This window comes from Chelmon rostratus, chromosome 7 (assembly GCF_017976325.1).
Source record: "Chelmon rostratus isolate fCheRos1 chromosome 7, fCheRos1.pri, whole genome shotgun sequence".
Taxonomy (NCBI): domain Eukaryota; kingdom Metazoa; phylum Chordata; class Actinopteri; order Chaetodontiformes; family Chaetodontidae; genus Chelmon; species Chelmon rostratus.
Genome location: NC_055664.1, coordinates 1,260,010 through 1,272,820, shown reverse-complemented (window position 1 = coordinate 1,272,820; position 12,811 = coordinate 1,260,010). Strand labels below are relative to the sequence as shown.

The 12,811-nt window shown below is 44.1% G+C and overlaps 1 protein-coding gene across 2 annotated transcripts in view; it reads right to left on the bottom strand.

The window, feature by feature from the left end:
• fat3a (FAT atypical cadherin 3a) overlaps positions 1-12,811 on the bottom strand; it is a 113,630-nt gene that overhangs the window by 65,984 nt on the left and 34,835 nt on the right. Inside the window, exons 4-6 of one of the 2 annotated variants that reach the window (XM_041940276.1) lie at positions 11,152-11,466; positions 10,618-10,828; positions 3,340-3,408 (exon numbers count right to left, since the gene is read on the bottom strand). In XM_041940276.1, the coding sequence (XP_041796210.1) occupies positions 3,340-3,408; positions 10,618-10,828; positions 11,152-11,466 (595 nt within the window). The remainder of the gene's footprint in view (positions 1-3,339; positions 3,409-10,617; positions 10,829-11,151; positions 11,467-12,811) is intronic. The other variant, XM_041940277.1, reaches the window with a different exon arrangement.

The window sequence follows — 12,811 nt, the reverse complement described above, 5'->3', positions numbered from 1 at the left end:
GTTGATGATGTGTTGATTACAAAGACAATAAAATAATTCCCCAATTAGAAAGCCTGGATGATGAAGACTTAAGAGATTTTTTCTAGAGCTGCCTTTCCATCATGTGACAAGGAAGCATGCAACGCTTGCAGAGCAAGGCTGTAAATTGGCATCAAGCATTGTGGTAGTTGATCCAGACCATCACAGACTACAAAAGCAGAAATGCTCCCTTCAGCACAGCATCAGCTAAGGTCTCAGCCCATCACCTCTCAGCCAAAGCTTACTGTGTGTGTGTGCATGCGTGTGTGTGTGTGTGCCCAGCAACATGTGCATTTATGTCCTGTGTGTGGAGCACATTTGAAGAAGCCCACAAACTAGCCTCTATCCCAGCCTCCTCTCAGTTCAGCAATATTTTGGCTCATCCCGTCAATCATAGTAATTGCCGTAAATCAGCTGTGAAAACACAGCCCCCCTTTGGTTCCTTAGATTGCCATTACTAACAGCTGAAGTGTCAAATGAGTGAATACTTCAGTTCCCAGATCCATTGGGTAGTCAGTCTGCACTCGTCTATTCAGGGTCTAGACAAAAAGAATAATCAATTGGACTGAAATCATAGACTTGAAGTTGCATCGTCACACATTCAAGACATTTCTAATGCTGTAATAAACAGGGGCTCCTAAGATTTAGATCTACACAAGCCTCTCCCCACTTGTCAGCAGAACAGCAGTCTCACAATGAGTGATGTTTTGTCTTAACGTTGCACTACTATAATGAGATGAGCATTCATACTAAGGTTTGGGGTTCAATAGCATTTTAGTGGATCTGAATACTGTATTAAATCCGATTATTACATGAAAGTCCTTCAATCAATCAATACAACAATTGAATTACTGTGGGTTCAGCTTTCAACATTTGCAAGTAAATAAAGTAAAAACAAACAAACAATTGAATCTTTAAGTTATATTTTGTCAGTTTGTGTTACCCAGACAAAGACACTACATTTGGCAGGTTGAATCATGGTCAAAACCTTTAGCTTCAAGCAGAAATGTTATAATAATAAAAGTTGTGTTAAAAAAAGTTGAAAGATCAATAACAGATTTGCAATTCTTAGAGTTTATTTTATTATAGGATGATTCATATTTTTATTCTAAGAATTAGAATTAAACCATTAAACTGATCTCTGTCAGTACTCCAAAGGAGTATACTTTACAATAACCTACTTTACATATAACCTGCTCTTAATGAGAATTTATTAACCAATAATGAATGAAGATAGGATAAATGAAATGACTGATAATCACACTGTAATGGTCAAAGTGGAAAAAACAAGCAATACCTGTGGATGATAAAGTAAACTATGCAATGAATTGCGCGATGGTGAAAGAGAGTACATGAGTACCTAATGGACAATGAATAAATTCTAAGGTACTCTACTTCAATCATGCAGTGACCTGGCTTGTAAAAATAGAGAATACAAAAATCACATGTGTAAGTATTACAATATATTATTATTATATATATATAATAATATCTTATATTCCTGTCTGGAAGAATCTTGCAATACAATTTCAGACATCGCTACAGTGGGCAATATTATTTCTTACCCTCACATCTGTTGAATGTCTTGCCTGAATTTGATTTTGTCAAGTGTCTAGGGATGATCACTGACTTTAGCTAGGTTCCAGCATTTGCCTTGAGTTACAGTTACAAATCTTTCAACATTTCAAAATTGGGAGGAAAGCCCATGGGAGTCAACGCAAACCTCTAAGGTCCATAATATAAGGTAAGACTGATTTGAAACTATTAGCTGTACTACCATAATTAATAGATCAATAGTGCTATATTATGTTCATATACCATCTACTATCAATATGTGAATACATCACATACATAAATATATCACATATGTATATACTATGGCATATGTGCTTCATATAGCTATAAATCTATTAGAGCTGTCAATACTGTGATTACATTTCTGCAGACAAATTTATATTATTGGGTGGTCTATGACGTTGATGTTTGACAGGCACAGGGCTAGATGTTGTATATTCTTAACACAATGTCCCAATATACAGTTTTAATGAACACTATTTTCACTGACTACTGTATATAAAGATTAAAGATGTGCACATGTTTGTTTTAGTGTGTGCAGACATCTGTGTGGGTGATATCTGAACAGTTGAGTGTTGGTGTGTATAGGTACTGTGGACCAGACTGAGGCTGGTCTGCGATCCGGTCTGATCACGACTGTCTGTGTGTTATTCTGGCTCAGCCTGCTGGGTGGAGCACAAGCAGCTTCAGCTATAAATGGAACACTGGTGTGTGTTTCGAAGATGACGTGTGAACATGCATATGTTCTATGTATGTATTCTGTAATCTCCACACACATCTCAGAGCTCGTGTGATTTAAACAGATGGACACTTGGAATGGAATTAAGGGTTACTCCACAATCTCATTTAATTTGTCAATCTAGAAAATAAACCACTCTCCTTGTTGTCTTCTATTGATCTATTTTTTTTTACTTTTCATAATTTATTTTCGGTTTCTTTTTTCTCCTCCCTTTGACTCTGCCCCCCCTCCCCACATATGATTATGCAGGCTGCTGGGTATTGGGTGCTAGAAACTGAGTGCTGGGTTCTTTAAAGCATGTGTGTTGGTTGTTGTGGGATGAGTTTTGTGCCCTGGTTACTGGGTATTTAGACACTGCCTGCTGTGTGGTTGGTATTCCTTCTGGATGTAGGGTATTTTGCTTCTTCAACAACAACAGTCGAGTCCAGCCATTAGTTTAGCTAGTGGGTCAGCAGATAGTAGGGGATTTGCATGCATTTGTAAAAAGTGCGACATGAAGGCATGTGTTAATTCCATTGGAACTGTGTGTACAGGTGCTGCTAGGAGCAAGTTGTTCGACAGAGCTGTCAACGAGGTAACCCAGGGGTTGTTGCCATGGGAGCTGATAAAAAGGTTGTGATACCTTTTAACCACAGTCTCATCCCTTCAATTAACCTTGGCTGTAATGTAGCCTATTCATGTGAAACACACAAACACAAATACACACACACATTGACACAGGATAAACACTAACACACACGCAAACACACACACACACACGCACACACACACACACACACACACACACACACACACACACACACATACGTCCACTCAGGCTGAGCTTTTGTGTGTTTTTTTGCTTCAGCCGACCACCTACAATCAACCAATCATAGGAATAGGTCAGCAGTACTGATGATAAGCACAGGGGTGCACGATGAGAGTCAACAAAAAGGACGAGGAAAAGGAAAAGAAAGGAGTAGAGGGGGGACAGCAAAGAGCAGTAGGGGAACTTGTAAGCGAGATACCTTCTGAGGAACAGTTCCTGCCACAAGCGCTCTGCAGAATATAGAACATCTCACGGAAAGACCTGGGACCTTCCAGGCATGAAGCATTGTGGAGAGAGAGGAGAGAGAAGGTGAGCCAGGAAGGACAGACAGGACTGAGGGAGGCAGACAGGAGGATGGTGTGATGAACAAAGGAGATGAGCAGACAGAGTGATGAGATAGGACAGAGACAGCAACTTCTTCAGATGAGCTAAACCTCTCAAATTATTTGTACATGGGATGGAGTCTACTGAAAGTCACTTTTAGTTTTTTTGGTTTAGTACAGCTTCATATTTTCCCATCTTGGGATAAATAAAGTATATCTATCTATCTATGATATTTTTAACAGCTGCTTTCTCTAACCTTACCAATGTAATTTTAACAGTCATCTCTGATGAGCAGTTGGCCGCATTGTCCACCTACGTTTCTAATCTGGCCAATTACCCTCCTCTCTTCACTAATATTAATGACCGAGTTAGGTGGTTTAATCATTTGTGCACATCAACCATTGATGCTTCCGCTTCATACATTTCCTTGGCTGTTCCAGTTATTAATATAGCCCCTTGGATCAACAACGACATCCGACAACAAAGAAAAGAATAGAGGAGGGGTAAACGTAGATGGAAAAAGATCTAAACTTAAAGTTCATCACCTCCATATAAAGGCTATTGCCTAAGATCAACCAGACAATAAGGACATACCAGCAGGCATCTTTTCTGGCTTGACTGATTATTATAAACACAACCTAAAGTTCTTATTTAGCACTATTAACCAGCTCCTGTCATTCCCACCTAATCTACTGACTGTGAAAAATTTGTCTTTCAATTTCTTAAGTTCGATGGTCTGAGGTCCTCTTGTCCTATTTGACGAATAGATATTTTAATATCTGTATCAATAATCAGGTGTCCTCCTCAGTTCCCCTGCTCTGTGGTGTCCCTCAGGGGTCAGTCCCTGGACCGGTTCTTTTTTCATTGTACATGCTTCCTCTGGTCACTTATTCAGCTGCTTTTGAGATGTATGATATCACTGTTATGTCAATGATACACAGATGTATGCTAAACCCAGTAACCTGAATTTTGGTATCATCTTTGATCAGCACACCACACTTGACCAAATGTTAGGCTTGTTTCTTCAGCTAAGAATTATCTTACTTTTTTGGATTGATTATTGTCATTCCTTCTACAACTCAGTCACGTTGCTCTAAACCACTTACAGTTAGTTCTGAATGCAGCTGCCAGGCTATTAACAAGAACAATAAATGACAAGATTCTATTGATTACACATAAGGCTCAGCATGAGTTACATTTCTGATCTTCTCATCCACTTTTTAACTGGTCAAATCCTCTGATCCTGGCCTTTTATCCATTTCCTGCTCTAACTGCAAATCAAAAGATGATCGTGCCTTAGTTGTTTCTGTCATGTCCCGCCGTGTCTGATGTGTCTGTTCACAGTGTTTAGTCTTGTTGGGCACTTCCTGTTTTATTGTGAAACCCTAACTCTCCTCTCGTTTCAGACCCTGACTTCCTGATGTGACACACGGTCATGAGTCAGGTAAATCTACTCACCGATCAACTCCTGAAAATCAGTAACCGTTTGGACGATTCCCCTCAGAGTCATTCTGCCGCGACCCCACGCCGAACCGGCGGCCAGTGCTCCGCCGATCAGCAGTCCGATCCAGGGAGCCCCACACCTCGCCTCCCCCGATAAATTCTCCGGAGACTCCGGTGATTGCCGGGTCTTTCTGGTGTAGTGCGACCTCCACTTTAAACATTATCTGGGTGCGTATCAAACTGAACCTGCTAAAGTCGCATTCATAATCTCGCACCTCACAGGGAGAGCAGCAGCCTGGGCTACTGCTGAGTGGGCCAGAGGGTCAGCCTTGTGTCATGATGCTAAGGTTTTTTCTAAAACAATAACGACTATTTTTGACCATGAGTCCCCAGCCAAGGACGCATCTCGAGCGCTACTGTGCTTGCGGCAGGGACGCCGCCGCGTGGTCGACTATGCCATCGACTTCCGCAGACTTGCAGCCGACAGTGGCTGGAATGGCCCGGCTCTGAATGACGCTTTCACCCACTGACTCTCGGACGCCATAAAAGGCCAACTCGCCCCGTTGGAGCTGCCGCCCGACCTGGAATCCATCATCTTGACCGCTGTTGGCATAGATTCACGGCTATGCGAGCAGGAGCGAAGTCGCCAAAGGGAGGCGTTCCCCATGACGGAGAGTTGGAGAGGCCGTCCAGGTATTGCGGGGGGACAGCGTGCCCCTCCTCCACGGGATCGGAATCTTAATCCGATACCGCCATCTCCTGGTCCCGAAGAACCCATGCAGGTGGGTAGGACAAAACTGAGTCAGGAGGAAAAGATGAGAGGCGTCACAGAAAAGGCGTGCTTCTACTGCGGGGAGCAGGGCCACCAAGTGATAAACTGTCAGGTAAAAGACAGGGCTCACCAGCTGAAAGGAGGGAGGTGGTGAGCCGTACTAATGACTTGTCTAAACCTCCCCGCATATTGACCAGAGTAATTCTGCGTGCCAATAACCAGCTGATAGAGCTCGAAGCCCTCATAGATTTGGGGGCTGATGATAACTTTATGGACTGGAAATTAGCCAGAAAATACCAGATTGGGGTTATAAAACTGTCCAAACCTCTCAACGCCAGTGCCTTAAACGGCAGATTTCTCTTTCAAGTAACTCATATCACGGAGAACTGTGAATTGACTGTCGGTTCGGTCCGACCAGCAGAGGGAGCGGAGGAGCGTTATCCCGATTTGGCTAAAGTGCCAGAATGCTACTGGGATCTCAAGGAAGTTTTCAATAAAGAGAAAGCCACCTCTCTGCCGCCTCATCGGGCTTCTGATTGCTTCATTGATGTACTTCCAGGTGCTCCTATCCCCAAGGGCTGGCTCTACTCCCTCTCTGGGCTGGAACGTAAGGCCATGGACGACTACATTCAGACGTCACTGAAAGCCGGCATCATCCGCCCTTCCTCGTCCCCTGCTGGAGCGGGGTTCTTCTTTGTGGAGAAGAAAGACGGGTCCTTACGACCTTGCATTGATTACAGTGCTTTAAATGATATCACAGTAAAAAATTGTTACCCTCTGCCTTTAATGAACACTGTATTTGAACTTTTGCAACAGGCTTGCTGGTTCACGAAGCTTGATCTCCGGAACGCTTATCACCTGATTCGCATCCGTGAGGGAGATGAGTGGAAAACTGGGTTCAATACCCCTAGCGGCCACTATGAGTACTTGGTCATGCCCTTCGGACTCACCAACGTGCCTGCAGTGTTCCAGGGGTATGTGAATGATGTGCTTAGAGACTATCTGAATGACTTTGTTTTCGTCAATTTAGACGACATATTGATCTTCTCCCCGGACATAGACTCACATAAGCGCCACACACGGCAGGTGTTGTCCCGCCTACTGGAACACCATTTGTATGTGAAAGCGGAGAAGTGTGAATTTCACAGCAACCAAGTTGGGTTTTTGGGTTATGTAATCTCTGAGAACCAGATCCAGATGAACCCAGAGAAGGTGAGCGCGGTAGCTAATTGGCCAGTTCCATCCAACCGTAAGAAACTGCAGCAGTTTCTCGGTTTTGCCAACTTTTACCGCAAATTCATCCGCAACTTCAGTACGGTTGCTTCACCTCTCCACCAACTAACTTCTGCTAAGTCCGTTTTTCAGTGGTCCTCTGAAGCTGGAGACACCTTTCAGCGTCTCAAGTCTGCCTTCACCTCAGCACCCGTTCTCACCGTTCCCGATCCACAGCGGCAGTTCATAGTCGAAGTTGATGCCTCCAATGAGGGAGTGGGGGCGGTCCTATCCCAGCGTAACACACAGGACAACCGGATTCATCCCTGTGCCTTCCTATAAGTTGTCACCTACGGAAAGAAGGTATGATGTGGGAAACAGAGAGCTACTAGCGGTGAAAACAGCCTTAGAGGAATGGAGACATTGGCTGGAGGGGGCTGAGCATCCGTTTGTGGTACTCACAGATCATAAGAATCTTGAATACATCAAAAAGGCTAAAAGACTGAATTCTAGACAGGCACGCTGGGCTCTTTTTTCAGCCGGTTCCGGTTTAGTATTTCATTTAGTCCGGGTTCACAAAACGTCAAACCCGATGCTTTGTCTCGATTGTACGAACCGGAACCGGTCGCCAAGGAACCTGAGACCATCCTACCACTGAACTGTGTGGTAGGTGGGGTTTCGTGGCAAATAGAAAAAGATGTGCAACAGGCCAATGAGGGATTAGAATCCCCGGCAGGGTGTCCCAGCGATCGGTTGTTCGTACCGGCTCAGCTGCGGTCCCAAGTAATTCAATGGGCACACACATCTTTGCTTACCTGTCACCCTGGGGTCAAACGCACTTTATATGTGTTACGTCAAAGGTTCTGGTGGCCGACATTGAGAAGTGATGTTCTTGAATATGTTCAGGCTTGTGAAGTATGTTGCAGAAACAAGACGCCCAAGCAGAATCCGATGGGACTCCTCCCAGACCCTGGACCCACCTTTCTATTGATTTTGTGACCGGACTACCCCCTTCCCGAGGTAACACAGCCATACTTACAGTGGTAGACCGTTTCTCCAAAATGACTCATTTCATTGCTCTGGCTAAACTCCCCTCAGCCAAAGAAACGGCTGAAGTTCTCCTCAAGGAGGTGTTTAGGATCCACGGTTTACCCAAAGACATTGTTTCTGATAGGGGCCCTCAATTCATTTCCATGTTCTGGCGGGAGTTCTGTAAGTCATTCGGGGCCACAGTGAGCCTGACGTCAGGCTATCACCCCCAATCCAATGGGCAAACTGAAAGACTCAACCAAGAGTTAGAGACATGCTTGCGATGTCTGGTTTCCCAGAATCAGACCTCTTGGAGTGATAATCTCAGATGGGTTGAATATGCACATAACACACTTCCTACCACAGCTACAGGCATGTCACCGTTCCACTGTGTCTACGGTTACCAACCCCGGCTATTCGAGGTGAACGAGCATGACGTCGCGGTGCCATCTGCTCACGCTCTCGTGAGACGCTGTCGGCGCATCTGGGCAGCAGCCAGGAAGGTTCTGCTCAGGAGTCAGGACCGGATGAAGAAGGCTGCTGACCGCCACCGCCGTGATGCTCCGCAGTATGTGCCGGGCCAGAAGGTCTGGCTGTCGACCCGAGACCTCCCTCTCCATGTTCACTCTCGGAAGCTGTCACCTAGGTTTGTAGGTCCTTACGAAGTCGCCAAAATTATTAACCCTGTGTCTGTCCGGCTGAAACTTCCGAGGTCCTTGAGAGTGCACCTGACCTTTCATGTGTCCAAGCTGAAGCCGGTCCACGAGAGTTCTCTGGTCCCCACCACAAACCGCCCCCTCCTCCTTGCATGGTTGATGGAGGCCCCGTCTATGCAGTCAAAAGACTCCTTGCGGCACGACGTCGGGGCCGAGGCTTTCAGTATTTGGTGGATTGGGAGGGATACGGACCAGAGGAGAGGTCATGGGTGCCTGCAAGTTTTGTGATGGACAAATCACTTATTACTGACTTTGAATGACGCCAACAGAACGAGCCTGGGCCGTCAGGAGTCGGCCCTAGAGGGGGGGGTACTGTCATGTCCCGCTGTGTCTGATGTGTCTGTTCACAGTGTTTAGTCTTGTCGGGCACTTCCTGTTTTATTGTGAAACCCTAACTCTCCTCCCGTTTCAGACCCTGACTTCCTGATGTGCTTCCCGCTTGTCTGATTGTCTGCCCCGCCCTGATTGTCTCCACCTGTTCATTGTTACCTCATGTATATATAGTCCGCGTCTCCCTTTGTCTTGTGCCAGATTGTCTTGTACGTCATGTGCTCCCTGTATCTCGTCTTGCTATCAGTCCTGCTAAAATACCTAAGAAGTTTATTGCCTTGATTACCTTAGCGTCCTTAGTTCTCTTTTTGAAAGCCATAGCGATTTTTGTTCTTGCTTTTGACACAACCTCTGAGCCCTGAGTTTTGCCTGTATTGCCTTCTTGCTTTTTGTAAATAAATCAGCCATAGCGCTCGCTTTTTGTTGGAACTGTGTTTGGTCTCCTGCCTTTGAGTCCTGACTCCTTCGAGCCCTTGGGCCTTTCAGTTTCAGCCACAACCCTCTGGAATTATCTTCCCCCCACATATCCAAAGACACAAATAGCTATTAATAACTGTGATAGCTGTGATTCCAGAGACAGGATGTATACAGACTCACAAATCATGAATGAAAAAGTGAGAATGAATGTGAATTGAGAGAGAGAGAGAGAGAGAGAGAGAGAGAGAGAGGGAAAGAAAGACAGAGAGAGAGAGAGAGAGAGAGATGGACAGAGCTATGGAGAGCCAGAAGCATGAGCCAGAAGGTATCTCCAGCCGGATACACACTGACTGTCACTGCTCAGTGACAACAAAAGGAAAGATGGATGGAGCAGTGTGGAAACCACAGTCCTTCCTGGTCACTGTTGTCCATGTAGTTTGGGCTGACTGTTGGCCACAGTGCATGCATCGTGGCCAAGGAATTGTGAGTGTATATAAAGTATTGCACTGAAAACTAATAGAATTAGAATCAAAAGTACTGATTAGTAAAATGATTCAATCACTTTTACCACACTAGAATCATCACCACACATAATGCGTAAAAACTGAGCTTAGTGCACTGGGCAAGACATAATCTGGTTAAGCCTTTCAAGCGGCTGAAAGTGAACTTCAACAGATCAAAGGGATTTAAGTGTGCCACACTGGGTATTTCCCACTTATGGGGGAATGTCACACTGGCTTAAAAATCTGTCAGAATGTTCTTTATTGAGAGTGAGACAGTGCCTCCTCTAAGCAGAGACATTATGAAAGGAACTAAATAAGTCACGAATAATACTTATAAATAACACTAAATCACTGGAAGGAAAAGTCCCCTTAAATAAAGAATCTCAGGACAACAAACATGAAGATATGTTTAAGTTTTATCCTGGCTTAATCCATGTCAGTTCTTAATGGACTGTCAACGTTTTTTATTGCTTTACCTCCTACAGGGCATACAGACCTGACGGCTGGAGAAACTGTCTCCATGGTGACTGGGATAGGCAGAACAAAACAGATCATGCAGTGAGGCCGCAATACCTGAGCTGCATCTCTTATTACACTGATGCACACCAACACACACTAACACTGTCAGCCCAACACAAACCATGCATCGAGCCTGGGCACACCCTACCTCAAACCACACAAAGCCCGCCACTGGCTCACAGGGATCGTCCTCACCTACAGCGGGATTTTACCTGTGATGTCAAACCACAAGGGGGCCGAGCTCTGCTGCAGGGACACCACTCCCACGATCTCAGCCACCTTGTCATTCTCCATGATGGTGAAATTGTAGACTGGCTCATCGAAGAGGAGTGGCAGAGTGGAGGGAGGAGGTCGACGGATCCACTCAATGTGCAGGCGAGCTGTGGAGGACTTCTGAGGACGGCCGTTGTCTATCACTTTGATCTGAAGAGAAAAGCACAGAAGTTACATTATAAACTGGGGAAAAGGCTCACAAGAGTCAATCACACAGAAAGTGAGCTGAATTGTCCAATATGGATGTAATTTTTAGGATACTGGCGTGAATTTAGAAAGAGTTTAAAAGTTTTTATCCCACCACCAGAAGAACAGGAAACATAACGTCCTTGGTAGAGGAAACACATCTGAAGCTGTGGCACTGAGCCAGTCTCAAACACTCAAACATTCATCCACTGACTAAGCCTTCGAAGAGAATTCAACAAAAAATCTTTGAAAACTTATAACTAATAATTGACATTCAGTTCACATACAGTCAGGATGTCGTAGCTTCCTGCAGTGAAGGCCTTGCGTGAAGATACAACTGCAGTCTTGGGGTCGATAAAGAACTTCCCATCCTCATTGCCATCCACGATGCTGTAGGAGAGGTCGCTGTTGGGCCCTTCATCACGGTCATAGGCGAACACTCGATAGATGGGCTCACCCTTCTTTTTCCGCTCTCTCTCCGGAAGTTTGATCTGATAGACTTTCTCAGGAAATGTGGGCTTGTTGTCGTTTTCATCCAGGACCTGAACCATCACCCACACCGTACTCTGCCTGGGAGTAGGACCCCCATCTGACACCAACACCTGCAGGGGCAGAACAGAGTGAGAGGTTCAATATAAATACATACACAGAAAATATTGTCCAAACCGGACATCCAGACATCTACCGAACTGGTAGATGCAATCCAAGAGGGATTGTCCCTTGGAGGATGCGAGGGTCTGATTGAGAGGCCCATTCTTATAACACAGCAATTTCTCTTGACTTTTGATCATCTGAGGCCAAAAGACAGATTTGTCTGACATGATGACATGCTTTTTCCTGACTTTGTGACTTAATGAGGATCACGTTTAGGCAATAACTTAAAATGATAGAGAAAGACAGAGAGAGAGAGAGAGAGGTTCAGGGATGGACAGGAATCACAGTATTGACAGCTCTAATAGATTTATAGCTACATGAAGTACATATGAAATAGTATATACATATGTGATATATTTATGTATGTGATGTATTAACATATTAATAGCAGATAGTATATGAACACAGTACAGCACTAGTGATCTAATAATAATGATAGTATAGCTAATAGTAATAGAAGTTGCAGCGGGCACGGCAGGTGATGCAGCTGTAATCGATTAAACTACTCTGTAGCTCTTTAGCTCTCCTAAACCCTGGAAGGGGTAAGATGACCTTTAGTGATTACAGTTGATACAACTCACATATCTATAAATAAGACCAAATATGCAGAATTGAAATGATTATCAAATAAATCCATTGGTCAACCAACACAAATTAATCTGCAACTATTTAAGATAAGATAAGATAAGATAAGATAAGATAAGATAAGATAAGACAAGACCTTATTAATCCCCAGCTGGGGAAATTTGAGTGTTACAGGCAGCAGGCAGTAGCAGTAAGAATAACAACAGAATAGAAAATACAAAATAAAAGTTGACTATATCTGTATATTTTATACAAGAATTATAAAAAAAATACAGGGGAAATACATATTGCCACAAGAGAACTATAAAAAAAATGCCATAAAAAAAGCATACTGCCTAAAAATTGAGGAGAATTTCACATTTTTAGCAGAAACTGCATTGAAATTGCACATGGTGGGTACGGATAAGTTTCGTTCTCAAATTTTTATGCAATGTGCCTGCTGAGTCTGAAAAAACAGGTTCAAATGTCAACCACATCTGCAACAAATCTGAATCGACATCTGATCACTGCTGGGAAATATCTGTGAGTGAAATGATCACAAGAAACCATTAACAAAGGGTAGACCACAAGGCGGGTTTAAAGTTCCACTCAACTCACTACAGTATATTGTAGATCTGCAGCCTTTGCAGCTGATACTCAATAAAAAAAATCAAAGAAATAAACAAAGAAATTAATGTGAACCAGTTCATTTTTTGGGACTGTGAACTC